The 22,928-nt window shown below is 44.8% G+C and overlaps 1 protein-coding gene across 1 annotated transcript; it reads right to left on the bottom strand.

Annotated features, from left to right (window-relative positions):
* Positions 1 to 2,589: 2,589 nt before the first annotated feature.
* Positions 2,590 to 21,690, bottom strand: TSR2 (TSR2 ribosome maturation factor). Its single transcript, XM_068249764.1, has 5 exons — positions 21,575 to 21,690; positions 17,525 to 17,615; positions 15,763 to 15,854; positions 7,044 to 7,211; positions 2,590 to 3,214 (listed from the first exon to the last, which is right to left on the bottom strand). Exons 1-5 carry the CDS (start codon positions 21,653 to 21,655, stop codon positions 3,068 to 3,070), a joined length of 579 nt encoding a protein of 192 aa, XP_068105865.1. The 5' UTR covers positions 21,656 to 21,690; the 3' UTR covers positions 2,590 to 3,067.
* Positions 21,691 to 22,928: the final 1,238 nt, after the last annotated feature.

Genomic DNA, 22,928 nt, shown 5'->3' with positions numbered 1-22,928 from the left:
CTTGTTATGCAGTACCACACTGCATGCATACACAGGTCTTTTTTTTTTTACCTCAATCGATTATTATAACTAATAAATTAATTAAATGGATCAAAAATCGAGCTGTCATTTTGATGTAGAATCGATTCATATCATCTGATATTCGATCAAATTCTCAAAATCAATTGATAGAGTATGTTGGGGGATTTCAATTGATGGAACAATAATCGAGAGCGTTTCATTATGTATTCAATCGACCTTTACTCGATCTGATTCATCAGTGTACTTAATTCGTGATTGAAAGTAATCTCGACCTATTAAAGGTGGAAAAATGGAACAAAAATTGACCCTAGTGTATGGGCAAAAAATCGATTCATGTTTATTTTGAATTGATTCTAAGAATTGATAGGTCAATCGATTGTCGCTTACAGGACGATCGATTGACTTATCAATTCTTAGAATCAATTCAAAATAAACATGAAAGCAGCAGAGCAATTGGTAAAGCTGCATAAAATACAGGCTTACCCCTAAGCTGACACTTTGCACAGATTCACATTAAAATCTCTACCGCTCACTGCTCAACCAAGTTGATAAACAACCCAGCAACAGCATTTTACCAATAATGGTTGACAAACTGAGGCCATCAGGATATGCCAAAGATGGCAGCTCACTTAACTGGCCATACACTTCTAGATTTCCACCCAATGTTCCAAAATGATTGATTCCTTTCTGAAAATAATTGATTCAGGCCAGCTTCAGACTGTGTATTGGCAGCAGAACTGCAGTGCGGCCCGGGGGAGGGGGGGGCTTCAGGGATTACTGCGTTAATCCCCTTCTGGCAACGATCCAAACAGGAAGTGATGCTCGCTTCCAGTCACGTCCTGTTTTGGAGATACGGAAGTGTATTGTAAAAATACGCTTCTGGCCTGCAACGCCAAAATTTTGGCAAGCCCTGTGTCGCCATAGACTTACATAACTTCTGGTTGGGCAGTAACATCAGTTATTGAAGCACCCATAGACTTTCAATAGCATATCGGTGAGGTGCAGTAAAATGACCCACCGCACCAGTGTTACAGGGCCCTCAAAAGGAATAGATTCCTATCACACTCTGCACATCATTTTCCAATAGATTCCAGCAGGGAATCCATTGAAAATTGGTCAAACTGCAGAGTTGCACTATTCAATGCAAAGCTATAGGCCTTCGATCTTGAGCACTGTAATTACAGCGCAGATTTGGAGGCAGCCGGTTCCACCATAGGCCGTAATAGAAATTACGGCTATAGCGGCGCACAGTCAGTAACTTTGGCGCCGTCGGAAGACTGAGCTGAAGTTGCTTTTAAAAAACATTGTACTTCGGCTTCCAGCAATAGCTGGAAGCTGAATTACATTATTCCCCACTATCCACGTCGACCTGGAGGGGGAATAGTAATTAACGCCGCCGGGACTTTTGCAGCAGCAGGATAAGCCATATAGTGGCTGTATACTGCACCCAAGTCTCCCGGCGACCAATTCATATGTATGCCTTCGGTCTGCCAGTGCTCTTGCCCCGCCCCCGATTGTTTTATATGTTCCATCCTGTCCCATCAATTCTTGTTTAAAATGGATAAAAAAATCAATCTGACATTTTGGGCAATCGATTCCCAGCAGATGAATCGCATCTTCAAGAATCAAATAAGAAAATCGATGTGTATTTGGCCACCTCCACTCAAGGTTTTGTATTCCCTACCTCATTACATTTGTAATAATGATGCACATTTGTACATGTTTATTAGTATAAATATTATCTTATTAAATTAAAGAGGCACGGTAGTGACATATAGTAGAATGCAGTAAAGTATTCAGGATACCCAATTTTATGTTAATTGTACTGGTTTCAGCATCAGAAACACTTCCCATATTTTTATATACTGGTATATAGCTGTGTCCTCCCAGTGATATCACAGCGTAGCCTGTTTAGCTATGCATATTTCTCCTCCCAGAGCATTCTGGGAGACCAGGTATTTTTCATACTGGCTTCATGCTGGCTGGATAGTGTAATGGTTAAGGGCTCTGCCTCTGACACGGGAGACCTGGGTTCGAATCACGGCTCTTCCTGTTCAGTAAGCCAGCACCTATTCAGTACCTTGGGCAAGTCTCCCTAACACTACTGCCTATAGAGCGCGTCCTAGTGGCTGCAGCTCTGGTGCTTTGAGTCCGCTAGGAGAAAAGCGCAATATAAATGTTCTGTGTTTGTTTGTTCATAAGGCAGCATAGACAAACATTCCACATAGATGCACCTGACAGCACTAAAGATGCCACCTGTGATAAATTTCAGTATGTAAATCAGGGTGAGGAAAGATTTCACAAATGAGCAAACACTGACTAAATAATGCTTGAAGTCGTATCATTCTTTAGGTTATTTTTAGTACAGTTCTTTTTTAACTTTTCAAATTGAAAAATCCACCTTTTATTTCCTATTAGGAGAGATGGAGTCATGCCATAAATATCTAAAGTATCTGATTTTTTCTTATCTTTGTAAAGTATGACACTTTTCAGTGGCTAAAATAAAGTTAAAATGGACCTGAACTCTAGCACAGGACAGAAGGAAAACATAGAGAAATGCACCCTGAATGTATTTAGAGAGTTTAGCCTGTTTAATTCCCCTTCATTTGTATCTAATCACAAGTTGTAATTTGATCTCTCCGTGCCACATGACTACCATGGCAGATGAGCTCATTTGAAAGCACAGGATGTTAACAATATGTCTCCTTCCATGAAAGCAGGAAGTAGACACACTGCATATTTATTGCAGGATTTGTATCAGCTGTAACAAAGAAATGTATTTCTTTAAAGCTTATTATGCTGTTGCGTATCTTTCAGAGTAGAGAGGAAGTTCTGAGTTCAGTTCTGCTTTAACCATGGTCATCGTCAGTTCCATTGCACTAAAAATATTAATTCATGATCTTGATGTTTTACAGGTGTAACAGGCGTCATGTTCTCTGCCAGTTTCCAGGAGTGGTTACACATTATCTGGCACCTGAGTTCAGCACCAGGTGTTAGTACACCACCTAGTGGTGTTTAATGGAAGTTCTTTCAGTAGATGGTAAGGTCACTTCTTTTTCCTGCGCACCACAGTCCATCCATCAACCTCCTGCTCCTCGGGATCCCTGCTCTGCCCAGCAGCCTCGGATGTGCTAGGGGTGGTAGAGCCGCTCGGCACAGAGGGTGTATTTTTACTCGTCTCACATTCCATTGCCTGCAACAGAAGACACGCAGGAAAAGTAGCCATATATTAATATAGTAGATGCAAACAAGATCAGAGCATCAACTAAATCGTAGCAGCTTCCCTGCTTTTGAGGATACAAGCCTTCTGCATTACACATGAGATGACATGGTGCTTGGTTAAGGCAACCAGTTGAGGCCGCCTCTGCCGAGAAGGTAGTGTGTGTCCAGCAGCCTACGGCCTTCCATGGTGCCTCGGCCAGCGATCAGCCTGCTGGACTGTCTCGGCTGAACACTGGCCTTGGGCATTGTTTGCCACACTTGATGCACCTCCTCCATTCTGTCCTGTGGTGGTCCTCCTGCCTCCATAGTAAAAGCACATATAGCTAACCTAGAGGCTTGCCACATGTCACAGCCGTGGCCCTACACTGTCTTCCAAGGGACCAAGTCCTGATCCCAGCCAAGCAACAGTCCTTGTACATGTGTATGAGGCTTAAAAAGGAACAGGAAGTGAGAGGCGTATGAAGGCTGCCATATTAATTTCCTTTTAAAGGACAATTGAATTGAGAGGGATATGGAGGCTGCCATATTTATTTCTTTTTTAGCAATACCAGTTGCCTGGCTATCCTGCTGATACTCCATCTAATACTTTTAGCCATAGACCCTGAACAAGCATGCAGACATTTTTGACAATATTGTCAGATCTGCCAAGCTGCATGCTTGTTTTTTGATGTTCTTCAGACAGTACTGAAGCCAAATAGATCAGCAGGGCTGCCAGGCAACTGGCATTGTTTAAAAGGAAATAAATATGGCAGCCTTCATATTCTTCTCACTACAGGTGTCCTTTAATGTTTTCTGCACCAAACATGAGATATATGGATTAAACAAGGAAAGGATGCTCTTAAACACTGTAACCCAGGCCATGTGCAGGACTGATAGTCACAGAACACACAGTACAATGAAAGTCTACCTACAACCGGGGATGAGGGGGTGGGGGATTATTGTAAGTTGGAATGTTTATTGAAGCATCAGAAGACAAAAAGTATGAAATATACCATGCTTAACATGTACAACTGCTTGTGTGACACGTACAAGTTCTTTTTGCTTTTCTTTTTTAGATTGTAGTTTTGAATAGTGTGAAAAATAAAGTTAGACTTTTTTGGGTAGGTTTTTCTTGTCCGACCCCACTGGAAAGATTGTCCTTCCTGCCCTGAGGACTTCCATTGAGCTTTGTGGCTTTAGAGTAAAATTGAAGCCACCAAAAAGCAGTTTGATGCTTACCAATGGAGAGGGAATGCTCTGGATCCCATAGAGCCTTCCTGGTCCTTTCTCTGTGCCCTCAGTCCAACGCTGTCCCCCAAGACTGGTCAAATACACTGTTGGAAGTCCTCGTGCAGGCTTCAGAAGTACTTGCATCCTTAAGTACTTCCAAAGCCGATCGGGTCCAGGCTCATGCATACACGGTACAAATGCGCATATCTTCAGAAGCACTTAAAGAGACTCTGAAGCCAATTTAAAAACAGGTTTTTACCTTTTATTTATGTTAAGCATGTTTGCCCTGTTAAAACATCGCTATCCCGCGGCAGAACGAGGGTTTTTTACCCCCCAAATCCCCTGGGGCACATTGCGGGGGTCCTTCTGCATAGAGGCAGAGCTTTTGGCTGCAGTTCTGCCTCTACACGCGTCCATCAGCGCAGATCGCCGCCTCCACCCGCCCCTCTGTCTTCCTTCACTGAGAGGGGCGGGGGAGAGGCGGCGATCAGCGCCGATTGACGCACATGGAGGCAGAGCTACAGCCGAAAGCTCTGCCTCCCCGGGCACCAAAATCCACGACCAAGAAAGTTATGGATTTTGCACAGGGGATTTGGGGGGTAAAAAACACTCGTTCTGCCGCAGGATAGCTGCCTTTTAACAGGGGCAGGCATGCTTAACATAAATAAAAGGTAACAACCTGTTTTTTTAAGTGGCTTTTGAGTCTCTTTAACCCTCCTGGTGGTTTGCTAAAAAAATCGCCAGGGGGCAGCAAATCTTTTTTTTTAAAAAAAAATTTTCATGTAGCGAGACAAAGTCTCGCTACATGATAGCCGCTGCTTAGCGGCATCCCTCCAGCCCCTCCGATCGCCTCCGGCGATCGGCGATCAGGAGATCCCGTTCAAAGAACGGGATCTCCTGGAGGGCTTCCCCCGTCGCCATGGCGACGGGGCGGGATGACGTCACCGACGTCAACGACGTCGTGACGTCATAGGGGATTCCGATCCACCCCATGGAGCTGCCTGGCACTGATTGGCCAGGCAGTGCACGGGGTCTGGGGGGGGGGGGGCTGCGGCGCGACGGATAGCGGCGGATCGGCGGCGATCGGGCACTGCACGCAGCTAGCAAAGTGCTAGCTGCGTGCAGCAAAAAAAAAATTATGCAAATCGGCCCAGCGGGGCCTGAGCGGTGCCTTCCGGCGGCATAGCCCGAGCTCAGCTCGGGCTTACCGCCAGGAAGGTTAAGAGTGCGAGTGTTTCCAAAATCTCCCGAGGAGCTGTGGAATGAGGGGATGGAGAGAGGACCAGGAAGGCTCTATGGGATCCAGAGACTTTCCCCTTTACAGGGCTGTGGACTTGGAGTCGGAGCAATTTTGGGTACCTGGAGTCGGTGGTTTCAATAAACTGAGGAATCGGATGATTTCTGAACGAAATCAATAGCCTTTGTAAAAATTAGACTAGGGAGTCGGAGTCAATGAGTTAGAGTTAGTGGTTTCATAAACTGAGGAGTTGGATGATTTTTGTACCGACTCCACAGCCCTGCCCCTTTATGTGCAAGTATCTAACTTTTTTCTTTTTTAGTTGGCGTCACATTTGCTTTAATGTGCAAACTTGCAGTTTTGAGAACAAATAATGAGTAAAAGCAATAAAAACAAGTAGGGGATTCTAATTATTCCCCAGTCTTCAAAAGTTCTAATTTGTTGCAGTGTGTCACTGCAGGAGAGATTTCCCAATTTCCTGTCTGGACAGGAAGCAATGAAAATTCACCCAGGTTGGGGATACAATATCATAGCTCCCAAATGTCCCTCTTTCAAAGGGACACTCTCTCTTTGGGAGCCCTGTCCCTCTGTCCTCCTCATTTGTCCCTCTTTTAGGACTTTGTCCCTCTTTCTATATAAATATATATTTCTCTACTAAAAAATGTGTTTGATTGACTCTAAACTTTATTCCCATCCTTTAAATTGATATATTATTAATTTTAAAATATTAATATGAAGGAAAGTGGACCAGGATAGAAAGGACCAGCGTGGTATGAATTATAAAACATATTTTTCTCATGAAAACTTTATGGTATGTGTGACTAAGGGTGTGAAGGGGGTGTGATCAGGGGTGTGGCTTAAGTGTCCCCCTTTCTCATTTCAAAAATTTGGGAGGTACGACAAGAGTAGTAAAAATCCCATAGCGTTTCTAAACCATACAAACGCTAAAATATTTTGATATTATTTAGTATTTATATAGCGCTGACATCTTACACAGCGCTGTACAGAGTATATTGTTTTGTCACTTAACTGCCCCTCAGAGGGGCTCACAATCTAAGCCCTACCACAGTCATATGTCTGTATCATGTAATGCATGTATTGTAGTCTAGGGCCAATTAAGGGGGAAGCCAATTAACTTATCTGTATGTTTTTGGGATGTTGGAGGAAACCGGTGCACCCGCAGGAAACCCACACAGACACAGGGAGAACATGGGATTCTAACTGGGGCCCAGCACTGCAAGGCAAGAGTGCGAAGTAATACTCCACCATGCAAAAGAGGTTTTATTTCCCCTGGGATTTGGCTTTAAATATACTTTAATAACTGACAGACTTGTGTAGCCCCCAGGAATCTTACCTCCTCTTCATCATCGTCATCACTGCTTTCCTCCTCCTGGCCTTTCACTTCCTGCACATTGGCTTTTACATTGTACTTTTTCTGAGACAACTGAGCAATCTTCTGCTGCACGGCGGCTGTGTCTCCCCTCTGACACTGAGAATACAAGACGCACAGCTGCTGGGCAACCTGCACCACAACAAACAGATCCATATTAGTGACATTCCTAACAGTAGGCTTAATACATAACCAGGGAACTACCATTCAAGCACTACCCATCCTGCTGCATAGTAAATCAGGAGCTATGAGCCATCTACAGTGGAATGCGAAAGTTTGGGCAACGTTGTTAATCGTCATTATTTTTCCTGTAAAAATCATTGGTTGTTATGATAAAAAAAAATGTCAGTTAAATATATCATATAGGAGACACACAGAGTGATATTCGAGAAGTGAAATTAAGTTTATTGGATTTACAGAAAGTGCACAATAATGGTTTAAATAAAATTAGGCAGGTGCATAAAGTTCGGCACTGTTGTCATTTTAATGATTCCAAAACCTTTAGAACTAATTATTGGAACTCAAATTGGTTTGGTAAACTTAGTGACCCCTGACCTACATACACAGGTGAATCCAATTATAAGAAAGACTATTTAAGGGGGTCAATTGTAAGTTTCCCTCCTCTTTTAAATTTCTCTGAAGAGTAGCAACATGAGCGTCTCAAAACAACTCTCAAATGACCTGAAGTCAAAGATTGTTCACCATCATGGTGAAGGATACAGAAGCTGTCTCAGAGATTTCAGCTGTCTGTTTCCACACTTAAGAACATACTGAGGAAATGGAAGACCACAGGCTCAGTTCAAGTTAAAACAAGAGGGTAAGGGAAAAATAGAGAGCGCTCCGTAGTGCATTAAATGGGGTTTCTGTGTTTAACACTTATAAAACATTATGTCACTCACATTTAGTAGTATAATCTGTCGCCGCGCATCTGGCTCCTCCAGTTGGTCGCCTCAACCGATACAGCCTGGCCGGGGCTGATGGTGCAGTTGGAAGAGCGAGAGTACGTCCGTTTGGAGCGAGCGGTGCGCAGCCTGCGCTGTCTGACGTCACTACCGGTTTCGGCGTTTGTCCACGCCTTCCTCAGGTGACGTACTGCAACTCCGCTCCTGCGCGCCTTCACACTGTAGTGGCTGTAGTCGGAGGAGTGTGAAGGCGCGCAGGAGCGGAGTTGCAGTACGTCACCTAAGGAAGGCGTGGACAAACGCCGAAACCGGTAGTGACGTCAGACGGCGCAGGCTGCGCACCGCTCGCTCCAAACGGACGTACTCTCGCTCTTCCAACTGCACCATCAGCCCCAGCCAGGCTGTATCGGTTGAGGCGACCAACTGGAGGAGCCAGATGCGCGGCGACAGATTATACTACTAAATGTGAGTGACATAATGTTTTATAAGTGTTAAACACAGAAACCCCATTTAATGCACTACGGAGCGCTCTCTATTTTTCCCTTACCCTCTTGTTTTGACAGTTGCTGGCGCCAACCAGTTCAAGAGAGCTGCGCCGAGTGCATTTTAAAGGGCCAGTGCAATTTAGTTTGAGCGCAAGTTTTTTACTTTTTTCTTCAGTTCAAGTTAAGGCTTGAAGTGGCAAACCAAGAAAAATCTCGAATAAACAGAAGCGACAAATGGTGAGAACAGTCAGAGTCAACCCACAGACCAGCACCAAAGACCTACAACATAATCTTGCTGCAGATGGAGTTACTGTGCATCGTTCAACCATACGGCGTACTTTACACAAGGAGATGCTGTATGCAGAGGAAGCCTTTTCTCCGTCCACAGCACAAACAGAGCCGCTTGAGGTATGCTAAAGCACATTTGGACAACCCAGCTTCATTTTGGAATACGGTGCTTTGGAATGCTGAAACTAAAATTGAGTTAATTGGGCATAACAAGTAGTTAAGTAGTTAAGTTAAGCATGGAGGAAAAACAACACAGCATTTCAAGAAAAACAACACCTGCTACCTACAGTAAAATATGGTGGTTCCATCATGCTGTGGGGCTGTGTGGCACTTGTCAAAGTTGAGGGATGCATGGATTCCACTCAGTATCAGCAGATTCTGGAGACCAATGCCCAGGAATCAGTGACAAAGCTGCAGCTGCGCCAGGGCTGGATCTATCAACAAGACAACGACCCTAAACACTGCTCAAAATCCACTAAGGCATTCATAAAGAGGAACAAGAACAACGTTCTGGAATGGCCATCTCAGTCCCCAGACCTGAAAATAATTTAAAATCTGTGGTGTGAGTTAAAGCTGAGCTGTCCATGCTCGGAAGCCAGCAAACCTGAATGAACTAGAGATATTTTGTAAAGAGGATTGGTTCAAAATACTTTCAACCAGAATCCAAACTCATTGGAACCTGCACGAAGCATTTAGAGGCTGTAATTTCTGCAAAAGGAAGATCTACTACATATTGATTTCATTTCTTTTTTGTGGTGCCCAAATTTATGCACCTGCTTAATTTTGTTTAAACAATTATTGCACACTTTCTGTAAATGCAATAAACTTCATTTCACTTCTCAAATATCACTGTGTGTGTCTCCTATATGATATATTTAACTGACATTTTTTATCGTAACAACCAATGATTTATACAGGAAAATCATGACGATTAACAACGTTTCCCAAACTTTCGCATCCCACTGTATAAGTCATCTGTAGTGGATAGCTGCATTCATTAACATTTTCTGCTACTATGAGGTATTTAAGTTTTGTTGAGGGGTGGTTTGGACTTGGTATGCGTCATATCAGATAATAGTCAGGATAGCCAAAAATCATGAGAAATATTGACAGAGGCCCAGTGCACACTGAGCGGTTTTAGCAGCGGTCCGCCAGCTGCATCCGCCAGTGAAAACGCTTGGCTAATGTATTTCAATGGGATGGTGCACACAAGCGGTTTGAGGTTTTTTCCAAACCGCAAATGTGCCTCCTGCTGCACGTTTGCAGTTTTCAGAAGCGTTTCCTCCTCAATGTAAAGTATAGGAAAAACGCAAACCGCTGTGGAAAACGCTACATCAGAGCGGTTTTCCAGGCGTTTTTGTTACAGAAACTGTTCAGTAACAATTTTTACTGTAACAGTATTTGTAATCTGCTACACAAAAACATTCCTAAAAACGCTAGGCATGTTTAGAAAACGTCTCTAAACATGCCTAGAATCGCTCTGAAATCAGCTCCAAAAACCGCTAGCGTTTTGACGATCTGCTAGCAGTTTTGGTGTGCACTGGGCCTGTGTGACTTTAGCTGCGTGCAGAATCCACAGAAAGAATTTTCTTTAAATAAATCCAGGCCAAAGTCACGTTAACCTCCCTGGCGGTAAGCCCGTGCTGGGCACGAGCTATGCCGCCGGGAGGCACCGCTCAGGCCCCGCTGGGCCGATTTGCATAATTTTTTTTTTTGCTGCACGCAGCTAGCACTTTGCTAGCTGCGTGCAGTGCCCGATCGCCGCCGCTACCCGCCGATCCGCCGCTATACGCGTCGCTGCAGCCGCCCCCCAGACCCCGTGCGCTGGCTGGCCAATCAGTGCCAAGCAGCGCCGTGCGGTGGATTGGAGTCCCCTTTGACGTCACGACGTCGGTGACGTCATCCCGCCCCGTCGCCATGGCGACGGGGGAAGCCCTCCAGGAGATCCCGTTCTTTGAACGGGATCTCCTGATCACCGGCGGTGATCGGAGGGGCTGGGGGGATGTCGCTGAGCAGCGGCTATCATGTAGCGAGACCTCGTCTCGCTACATGAAAAAAAAAATGTTTTTTAAAAAAAACGTATTTGCTGCCCCCTGGCGGATTTTGCCAAACCGCCAGGAGGGTTAGGAAAATAAATGCACTGTGTGGAGCTGCATGAGACTGCTAATATACTAAATTTTCGGAAATCCCCGCCATGTTTCAGTGTCACCCAGATAAGGTTTGCAGTCTTTTACACTTTCGGCTGGTTTTTCTACTTGTGTTTTACGATGCGGTGCAAGCACCACAGACACCAGCCTTCATGTGCGGCGACATGGTCATATGTATAGGCCGCACCTATGAGAGCATGTGCAAGCAAAATCTGTGCATGCCCAGTAGAACAACGCGGCTTGTGCATTGCTTGTTTCCCTCCATGCATGAGCGCTTCTTTTTAGCGTGCGTGGACCATACTTGCACATGCCCAGTCTGGTGCACTAGTCCACAGCCGCTTGTTGTCTGCAGAAAGTAACTCATTTAATTTGCGCTGAGTGGGGTAGCTATAGAGGGACTCTGTGCTGTAATGGTGGGCTATTGTGGGATTCTGTAAACCTCTGAATTATCTAGAGGCTTCCCAGTTGTCAGGTATTTAACCACTTCGTCGCCTGGGTACAGTATATCTACGCTCCTTTGGACTTCAGTTCCCCGCCCGGAGCGTAAATATACACACCCCCCGCTGCTACCGCCGCTGTCTGCGCTCCCGCTCGCACACTCCCGCGATCGTGCACGCCGCCGCCCGCTCGCTCGGAGATCAATGAACGGGAAAATCCATTCCTGTTCGTTGATCTCTGCCCCCGCAATGATCGGCATGCTTCTATGAGAAGCAGCGCGACTATTGTGAAAAAACTCAGTTTCCCAGCCTCCCCTCCTGCAAGCGTCCTTCCGACGCTTGTAGGACGCCTGAAAAAAAGTGGCCATCTTGTGGCCAAAAAGTAATACTACACCCAAAAACATTTTTCACATACACAAACATTGTTTTCACTATTAATTTTAACTCATTAACTCCCACACTCCCCAATTGTTACCAATATTTTTTTTGTAATATTAACCACTTCCCAACTGAGGGGTTTTACCCCCTGACCACCAGAGCAATTTTCACCTTTCAGCGCTCCTTCCATTCATTCGTCTATAATTTTATCATTACTTATCGCAATGAAATGAACTATATCTTGTTTTTTTTTTCGCCACCAATTAGGCTTTCTTTAGGTGGGACATTATGCCAAGAATAATTCTATTCTAAATGTGTTTTAATGGGAAAATAGGAAAAAATGTGGTAAAAAATTATTATTTTTCAGTTTTCGGCCTTTATAGTTTTTAAATAATGCATGCTACTGTAATTAAAACCCATTAAATGTATATGCCTATTTATCCCGGTTATAAAACCATTTAAATTATGTCCCTATCACAATGTTTGCCGCCAATATTTTAATTGGAAATAAAGGTGCATTTTTTTCAGTTTTGCGTCCATCCCTAATTACAAGCCCATAGTTTATAAAGTAACAGTGTTATAACCTCTTGACATAAATATTTAAAAAGTTCAGTCCCTAAGGTAACTATTTATGTATTTTTTTTAAATTGTAAATTTTTTATTTTTTTTTTTAATTACAAAAAAAAAAAAAAAAAATTTGGGGAGTGTGGGAGGTAAGGAGTTAATTTTTTGTGTAAAACTAGTTTGTGTGTAAAAAATGGTTAGGGTGCAGTTTTACTATTTGGCCACAAGATGGCAACAGTAACTTTTTGTTTCATGCGACCTGCAAGCGTCCTTCCGGACGCTTGCAGGAAGTAGAAAGAGGCTGGGACTTTGTTATTGCTCACAATGATAGCGCTGCTCAGCCGAGCGGCAGCGGATCATTGCGGGGCTTGGATCAACAAACGGGAATGGATTTTCCCGTTCGTTGATCTCTGGGCGAGCGGGGCGGTGGCGTGTTTACGAGCGGCGGGCGGCGTGTTTACGAGCGGGAGCGCGGGCAGCGGCGGGAGTGCGCAAAGTACGGATTTCTCCGTCCCTGGGGGTTAAAGGATGGAAAAAGGGACGGAGAAATCCGTACGGGCGGGGGTAAAGTGGTTAAAACCAATTAAAAAAATTACAATTAAAAAAAAAAAAATTTAAATCGTTACCTTAGGGACTGAAGTCTTTAAATATTTATATCAAGAGGGTATAACACTGTTACTTTATAAATTATGGGCTTGTAATTAGAGATAGACGCAAAACTGAAAAAAAATGCACCTTTATTTGCAAATAAAATATTGGCGCCAAACATTGTGGTAGGGACAATAACTGGGACAAATGGGCATATAAGTTACATGGATTTTAGTTATAGTAGCATGCATTATTTAAAAACTATAATGGCGGAAAACTGAAAAATAATGTTTTCTTTCCCAAATGTTTTCCTATTTTCCCATTAAAACACATTTAGAATAAAATAATTATTGGCATAGTGTCCCACCTAAAGAAAGCCTAATTGGTGGCGAAAAAAAGAAGATATAGTTCATTTTATTGTGATAAGTAATGATAAAGTTATAGGCGAATGAATGTAAGGAGCGCTGAAAGGAGAAAATTGCTCGGATGCTGAAGGGGTAAAACCCCTCAGTTGTGAAGTGGTTAAGGCCCGGTTCACATTAGAGTAAAAAAAACCTCCTGAATTTCAGTTCCTGGATTGGAAGCGAACAGATCGTAAGGAATGGGAACGGGTGCAATGTTAACTATGGATCCGTTCACATCCAAACAGATCCGTTCTGCACAATCTGCTGAACGGATGGACCGCAACTTTGGTTCTGCAGCAATTTTTCCGGACCGCTGAGCCCAGTGGAATGGAAGCTGAATCACTGCATTGGAGGCAATGAGAAAACAGAACATTTCTTCACACTAGTGAAGAAACGGACCATTCTAAATAGAAAAATCCATTTTGGTGATGGGAGTCTGGGGGGATGTGGGGAAACAGAATGGAAGCAGCGGAAAGGAAACAGAGTGGTAATGGAATGAAAAATTGATCTGATCGACCGGTGATCAGAGCCGTTATCACAGATCCGTTTGCCATTTCAATGCAAGTGTGAACGGGTCAAACACTTTTTTTTACACTGAAATATGTCCGTTAATAATAAAACTAGGTGACGTGACATGATGAGGTAAACATGTGTATGTACAGTGCCACACAAATAACTAGGCTGTGTTCCTTTTTTTCCTTTCTCTGCCTGAAAGAGTTAATCAGGTATGGAATTGACAGTTTCTGTCCAGGTCAGACTGAGTCACACTATAGCATAACCCTCATTGTTAAGCAATTACAGCCATAAAACACTTTCCTGTCAGTAAATGGCTTCTGAGAGCAGGAAAAAGATAGTCAATAATTCATAGATTTGAGCTCTGGCATACTTCAATGAAGGTGTCATTAAGCAGAGACAATAAAACAGTAAAAACTTAAAAACTAGTTATACTGTAAATATAAAATAAAACTATGGGATATCTAAAAAAAAAAACATTTTTAAGAGAAGGAGGATAGATACAATTGTTTTTCTCATCAGTTTATTTTCACATCGGATGTCCTTTAAGCCGGGCTCCAGTGGACATTTTGTTTTGTGGACATATCCATGCAAACTATTAATTTTGGCGTACCCATTTCCCTTTGCAGAGAGATTGTTACGTGCCTGCAAAACTACACTAATCACAGTTGCAGGGTATTCTGTATACTACATGTCTGCTCACAGCACGTGTAGTCACACCCATATACAACTTCCTGCAGTAAATCTATGAGCCATATAAGCAACACAAAGTAAAGGATAAGAAGGTGAGAAAATAACAATGCATCCTGAGGTTTTAGAAAGCTTGTGTAGAAGTGTTGCAGACAACCTTACTGGCTGTGGGAATGGCCAGTATGGCACAAGGCAAGGCATGAATACAAGCTCTGAGGTGAGAATTATTAAAAGATTGACCCAGCCCAACATTCTCATCTAACTGCATGGTCCTCTGTAACATAGCTCTGAATGTGATGGGAGTACATTTATATGCACCAACTGTTCCTAGGATCTGTAGACATTATTCACACGCCAAACGAGTCCACCAGAAGCTGCGATGCCTACCGTATATTCCGGCGTATAAGACGACTGGGCGTATAAGACGACCCCCCAACTTTTCCAGTTAAAATATAGAGTTTGAGATATCCTCGCCGTATAAGACTACCCCTATTCCAACGCACACCAAATTAAAATAAAAATAAAAAAATCATGTACTGGTGCTATGTATGAACAGATACTGGTGCTGTACTGTATGTGTTACCCAGTATATAACAGTATATCGTCAATTGACTTGTTGCATTGGTCATCTCTCCTTAAAGTGAACCAGAGACGAAGCACCCTTGTGTATTTTACCATAGAAATCAGTGGGAACATTAGAGAAAACATTTACCCTGCTCTCTGTTCCATCCTCACTGCTAAAAGTGTCTGTTATCTAGCTGAGATAAGAATCCCGGGCTGAGCATTGAGTCTGGCTTTGCTATAATGACTCAGCTATAATGATTCCTGAGCAAAGCCAGCAGGGGGCAGGCTTGGACTTGAAGACACCAAAGAGAACACAGTCTCAGCTATAATTATTCTGTAGCAAAGCCAGACCGACTGCTTAGTCGGGATTCTTATCTTAGAGGTGATAACAGGCAAATTAAACAGAGAACAATGTAACAAAGAGCAGATTAGGTGTTTACTGTCATGTTCCCACTGATTTATAAGGTAAAATACATGAGGTTGCTTCATCTCTGGTTCTCTTTAAGTAGACTGGTCAGCTCTCCTTGTCTACCTGTTTATCAGAGCGGTATGGAAGAATAGATTGCGCTCCCTCAGCAGGGAGATCTGAGAGGCGGTAACAGGATAGGGCGTATCACCCCGCATCAATGACACCCGGCGTATAAGACGACCCCCAACTTTTCAGAAGATTTTCAGGGGTTAAAAAGTAGTCTTATACGCAGGAATATACAGTAAATTCCTTACCAGAGCAACACTGCCATCCTCCACTACTGTATCAAACTCATCATTCATTATTGCCTCAAGGGTCTCTTCTACTTCATACTGCTCCAAGTCAGCTGCAAAAGAAGGAGGGGGGGGAGGAGGAAGGATTAGAATGAAGAAATGAGGGAGCAAAATAGACTAATACACAGTTCCTGAACTCTTATCAGGTTACCAGTTACCAGCTCCCATCAACCCTGTAGCATAAACAATAGTGTTTAGAGGACATGGACAAGACACATAACATTTATACTGCGCTTGTTGGGCTTTTCTCCTGGCAGACTCAAAGCCCTTCAGGGCTGCAGCCACTTAGGGCGCGCTCCACGGGCAACCAACAAATGCCCAAAGACTCTTTACTGTTTTACTTACTGGCTTGGGCCAGGATTCGAACCCTGGTCAAAAGCTCAAACCCTCCACCAGTACACTATCCAGCTGGCCCATAATAGTTTCTAAATTGTTTGAACTAGCTCCTTTGTGTTTTCACTGGACCTGACCACTATAGCAAATGTCCAGGCTTCTTCTGCGGTTCTCTGCACAACCTCTCTGGTGGCCACACCCCAAACATGACACACAGAAGGAAGGAGTAACAGCCCAGTCACTTCCATTGCCAGAAGGTGCCGTAGGAGGTGGTAAGAGTGGCAGCCTGTGTCATGCTTCGTTTGACTGGCCTTTGTGGACGAATGGGAGTAGAGTCAGCAACAACTGCCAATGCCAACTCCTCCTCTACACCCACCCACTATTGGTCAAGAAACATGTTTCAACTGCCCATATAGGATTACCACTTCAGATCATAGAAACCACATCATAGGGAAAGAAACAAGGCAGACATGTGGCTTCCATGACAAAACTCAAGATGGTCAGCAAAATTCAAATGATTCCAAGTTAATGAAAACTTTATGGTAATTGTATGCAAATATACTGCTGCATCTGAACAGGATTTTTTTTCTGCTGCCAAATGCAGCCCTGATTGACCCTTAGAGACTATTGATTTCTGGGAAGCAGGTGATGTTAGCCAGAAGTGATGACATACAACCATAATCAGTGCGGACCAGCCGTCAGTGTCTGGCCAGCTTTAGAGGAAAAAAGTGGCCATTCATTAGTAGATAGCCGCTCGGTGTGCCAAAAACACATAGTGTATATACTCGAGTATAAGCCTACTTTTTGGGCCCCAAAAAAATCTCAGCTTATATTCGAGTCACTACTCTCTGAGTAACCCCCACTATATGCACAGTGGTGCATCATCTGAGGGAGAACAAACACTTGACATTTCCATGGGAGGTCCCAGCTTGAGTTGTAGCCTCGGAAGACATACAGGGACAGTGTCTACTGAGTGGTGAGAATCCTTGCATTCCTATATCAAGTTTTGGATATAGGACTGTGTGCATGCCCATCTCCATTGTAGGCTTAGTATTGCAATCTGCTAAATTTATGCTACTTTTCTAATACATGGTTGTGGCCGGCCATCGATGTGAGTGGCTTTTACTCGGGTTAAATGTGTGTACGTGTGCGTGTTCATTCAAGTATATCCCTCTCTGATTGGAATCTGATCAGAGATTGATCTATTCCTTCCATACACTGCACATAGATTTCAGCATGTGCTGTCGATCTGCTACTGCCCCACTTCCAATCAATCAAAATTTCCCATCTGGCTGAATAATAGGATTAGGCTGGCATGTTGGAGCATACATACATTTATAGCATTTTCGATTAGCATGTGTGGTTACTTTAAATCCATATATAAACTCACAATTAGCTTGGAAGTACTGATCCACAGCTCCCACCATCCATTCTGCCTTCTCCTGGACATGAGGACCCCCAAAACTGTTCTCTACAGCAATCTGTGAACAGGAAAAGAATACTGATCATCACATTATACAGTATTGACAACAATAATATCAACCATGTTCAGTGTAATCGCACAGCACGGTGTCGTAGTGGTTAGAACTCTTGGGTCCCTGGTTTGAATTCCAGCCAGGGTGTTATCTGCAAGGAGTTTGTATGTTCTCCACATGTCTTTGTGGGTTTCCTCTGGGCATTCCAATTTCCTCCCACATCCCAAAAACACATAAATGTTATTTGGCTATAGACTGCAATACATATGATACATACATTTACATATGACTATAGTAGGGATAAATAAATAAATAATCATCGGCCACTGAAAAAAATACAGCATCATTTTTTTTTTTTTTAAACGCATGTGAAATGCATGTCTTTGTGGCTCCATAGTAAGCATTGTATGCATATGTAGGAAGAACCAACATGCTATGCAATTTTAAAAAGGTTCATTGCAAGAGTTATGTGATTTGCAATGTGGTCCATAGACTTTCGTTAAAGAGAGCCTGAGGTGCGCTCAAACAAAAAAAAAAAAAAATTAGGCTACTTGATCCGCATGGCTGAGCGGATCAGGTAGCTGCAAAAACCGCTACTCCCGAGGGTCACAATGGCCCACTTTCACGTGCGTGACCCCTTGGGCACGACGCTGTGCTGAGAGACTGTGTGTCTCTCAAAGCGAGCAGGGAGCGGCAGGAGGCGCGGCCAGGGGAGAGAGCTGCCCGATGGCAGCTCAGAAAACCCTGTAAGAATGCCCCAGTTGGGCGTTTTCAACCGGGAATTCCTCTCCCCTGTTTACCTCCGAGTTAGCGTCAAATCTTGTTGCTAAACTCGGGGGGCTATAGCTCGTTGGTGGGGGCAGACAGCGGCGGTTGGGGGACACAGAGCCATGTCATTAGGCTCTGTCCCCCCCCCCTAAAGATCGGCCTCGGGTTCTCTAAGTGCAGTTTTGTGTGCCCCAACCTAAATGTGTCAGCGCTATGAGCCCTTTCCAGAAGTTACTTTACTGGATTATGACTAAAGGTTATTGGGCGGCCACATTAACGTCTAGTGAACTGAAATGCAGCATCATTCAAACTTCTCATTTGCAAAAACTGAAGCATTTTTCTGCATGCTTTCTTTCATGATCATACATTTATCTTATGCATTTTAAGTATACCTGACCTGAGGGAGATCCATCTAAGATAAGCACAGAGGTATGCTCACGCTGGATCCACATACCTCTGTGCATTGTCCGTTGCCCTCATTCACCCCCGGGCTCCATAATAACGCCTTGAAAAAAATTGTACTAAGGGTAGATTCACTGAGAATAGTCTAGCATGTATACAAGGTTAGGTCAGGACTGACTATACACTGGAACATAGGTTAGCATTAAAGGATTCCAGTGCTGAATCAAGTAACAGGAAACAAGGGGGAGCAGGCATGTATGGGGAGCTGTCCTGATGGCCACCGCTCCGCCCAGGCCTGGATTTACCTCACAGGAGCCTATAGGCACAAATGTCCTGGCACCCTAGACTTCGACCTCCATGAACCTACAATCCCCATCCAAACTGCACCGCAAGTGTGCTGGCTGGCCCAGCCGTTACTTCCCTTGCCCATCATACGTAACTACAGGTGACCCTTAGCTAGAGGGGCCTCAATATTAAGTAGCTAGATGTGCCCCTGACTAAAGGGAGATCTCGTCAGTGGAGTGCCGAGAGCAGGATGAGTAACCACTCCTTTCAGGACTCTGCATAGAGAAGGAGGAAGGGAGACACTCTGGGAGGGGAGTGAGCTGCCTTTCTATCAGCTGCCTTCAGGCACGTGCCTAAAGTGCCTCATGGTAAATCCGGCCCTGGCTTCCCCTGTTCTCCTCTGTCTCTCTCCTCTGTGAATCTAAATGTCCCACGTCAGCCTGTTTCGGCTCGCTGGATTGGGGCATTAGTGCGCAGGCCCTGGTCGGGCTGCTCGCGTTCAACATCGTACAGCCAGGAGCGCTCTGCGCATGATGTAATCATGACCACATGTGCATAGAGGTTGCGCTGTGTCGGACGCGCACAGCTGGGCCAGGGCCTGTGCACTAATGCCCCATTTCAGCGACCCGGAAGAGGCTGCTGGGGGGTATTTAGATACGAAAGGAGGGAGCGAGTCATCCTTGCAGTGTGTAAGAATTTACACTGTCAGAAGCTGGTGCCCTGATACCATCGTACAAAATAGATTTAAACAGATTGTCAAAGTTGAACTTACACCACTGTATGCATAATGCTGGGTACACACAATGCTATTTGCTGTAACATTGATGGGTAATCTGACAGGTAATTGAAAAAACGTGGGGGGAAAGGCTGCGCATCCCTAAACACATGTTGCAATTGAATGGTTAATCGCACAGGCATACACCACCTCTGTCAGACTGAACAATGCATGCCCTGCAGTGCATCCAAGACAAGTGCTAACATTTATTAAACTAGGAGGAACTTTAGCTTCCAGTATGGTTTGCATGCAAAGTATATTATACTAGACACTTGTGCCACGGTTAGGCAAACCTCCGGGCAAGTGACCTAACCTAAACTTAAAACCTTGGGAGCAGCTAAGCAAAAAAAATGTGTAACTTACATTTTGTTGAACAGCGAGGAGACCGCCAGCGCATACCACTAAGGCTGCATCTGAAATGACCACCAGCTCAGTGTGCAGCACCTAAATAGATTTTCTGCACACTTTGCATTCAATTCAGATGCAAATCATATTTACCTGCAGACTGTCATTCAATCCATGCTCTCATGCCCCTGTGAGCTTCCTCCAATCGGAAGCTCATGGTGGCGGGCACAGAGGCAGGGGAGCGTGGATTGAATGACATACAGAAGGTAAATAGAAGGCTAGCGACAAGGAGATTGTTGCTAGCCTGGCGCTTTTTTTTGGCTATAGGGGACTAGAGGCGCCGATGGCGAGACACAGAGGCATGTGATTATGCACAGGACATGCCTCTGTGTTCTCTTAAGATTCAAAATACCCGCTCAGGTTCTCTTTAAGTAGCTAAATGTGCCCTTGAATGGAGACTCGACAGTGGCTGGATAGGGTAATGGTTAAGGGCTCTGCTTCTGACACAGGAGACCTGGGTTCGAATCTCGGCTCTGCCTGTTCAGTAAGCCAGCACCTATTCAGTAGGAGACCTTGGGCAAGTCTCCCTAACACTGCTGCTGCCTATAGAGCGCGTCCTAGTGGCTGCAGCTCTGGCGCTTTGAGTCCGCCAGGCGAAAAGCACAATATAAATGTTCTGTGTCTGTCTGTCTGTCTAATAGTAGGGTGGGGGTGCTCGGGGAGGGAAGTGAGCCACCTTTCCATCATCAGGCACCTATAGGCATGTGCCTTATGGTAAATCTGGCCCTGCTGACATTGCAGTGAATCAAATGGGAAAATCCATAAGTGAATGGGCACCATAAAGTGGACCTGAACTCTTGCACAGGACCAAAGGAAAACAGAGAGAAAATGCACCCTGTATATATTTAGAGAGATTAGCCTGTTTAATTCATCTTGACCAATCCCCACCATAATTTGGTCTCAGCTGTGTCTACTCAGGAATCTCCTCTGCCATGGCAGAGCAGCTAATTTGTACACATAGGATGTTAACAATATGTCTGCTTCCGTGAAAGCAGGAAGTAGACACACTGAAGATTTATTGCATGATCTGCTGTAACAAATAAATGTTTGGTTATTATTCTGTTGAGTATCTCAGAGCAGAAAGGAAGTTCTGATAATTCTGTTGAGTATCTTAGAGCAGAGAGGATGTTCTGAGTTCAGGTCCGCTACAGCTAACAGGAGACACAGCCTGTTGTTGGTATCTCCTTTTTGCCATCTCCTTATACCTATCCGTCCAAAGCGCAAGCCACACATTAGGTTTCAGCCACAGCAAATACTGAAACCAGTTTTTAAAATTAGTGATCCTTTCCATTTGGGAACCAGCAATTGACTGTCCTCCCTCTGTTGTCACCTGCAGCACCGGCCAGCTCCCCAGCACCGCTCGCACTGCATCGGGAAACAGGCCATGTGCAGCAGCACTGCGCGCAGCCATGACACCTCGTCCTCTCCGCCTACATCACCAGCGGAGATGGCCGAGCTCAGAGGAATCAAACAGGCTGCACTAGACGATAGCAGGTAGCATCGATCTGTATATAAATACAGTACCACGGTGGACGAGGATGAGTTAGTTTATGGCTGAAGAACACGTACGTTAGGGGTTTCCATGGAGCACATTTTCCTGTAAACAACATGCACTGATTTACACCAGCTAGCTGCTCTTCTGACGTCTTACAAGGACATCATCTGTTTGTGTTTATCATGGTCCTGTCCTGGCTTTTTGTCACTTTAATTTAATGCAGGATTGAAGCTGTAATTTTCATCTTTCCTCCAGGGGTGCACACAATTATTATTATATTATGTATTCACTTTTATAGCGGCTACATCTTCCATGGTATTAAGAATGCAATGCAGGCACTAGAGGGTAACCCTAGAGGAAACATTAGAGCTAAAAAACAAAAACGATCCGAAGCAGGTTATTTCGGTGCATGGCGCTGAGCGCCGCACGCTGAAGCTTTCCGCTGCCATAGCAGCAATACTGTGCTGAGCGTCCTGCATAGCGGTAATTTGGGGCTCTGGTGGCTGCTAGGCATAGTAGTTCTGCACCTGTGCAGAACACTCCAGGCCATGCGAGCACGATCGTGAGCCGCGCGCAGGCACAGAAGATGCTGGCCGGCATCTGCAACGGAGGGGACACCGGAGCTGCGGCGAGGGATATATCGGCTGTCAAGGGCTGGAGGAAGCCACAGGTAAGTAGTTTTTTTTATATATATCTCGGACATGTCCTTTAAAGCAGAGGTCCCCAACCTGGGGGCCGCGGCCCCCTGGTGGTCCGTGGGCAGATTTCTGGGGGGCCGCGGCGGATCTGGCCTTTCTCCCCCCCACGGCCGCTGCTCCTGTTACCTTATGAGCCAGCGGACGCTTCCTTCCTTATATTCCCCATAGCCCCTCTCTCCGCTTTGCAGCTTTTCTTATTACAGCAGCGCTTCCTGTGCGGCTGCAGTACGGAGGGAAGGTGGCGGGGCAGCGGTTCCCATGGTAACGGCGATTGCCGCTACAGGAAGCCGCTGCCCTGCTTCCTTCCCTTCCTTCCAGCAGCCGTGCGGGAAGCGCTGCTGTAATACGAGATGCTGCAAGCCTGCAACGAGGAGATGAGCTATGGGGAATATAAGGAAGGAAGCGACCGCCCGCTCATAAGGTAACAGGAGGGGGGGTGGGCACCTCTTCTAGCTACACTGGGGCAGCTATACTGGGGTAACTACTGGCTA

The sequence above is a fragment of the Hyperolius riggenbachi genome, chromosome 8 (genome assembly GCF_040937935.1).
Source record: "Hyperolius riggenbachi isolate aHypRig1 chromosome 8, aHypRig1.pri, whole genome shotgun sequence".
NCBI lineage: Eukaryota > Metazoa > Chordata > Amphibia > Anura > Hyperoliidae > Hyperolius > Hyperolius riggenbachi.
This window is presented reverse-complemented; position numbering and strand designations above follow the sequence as displayed.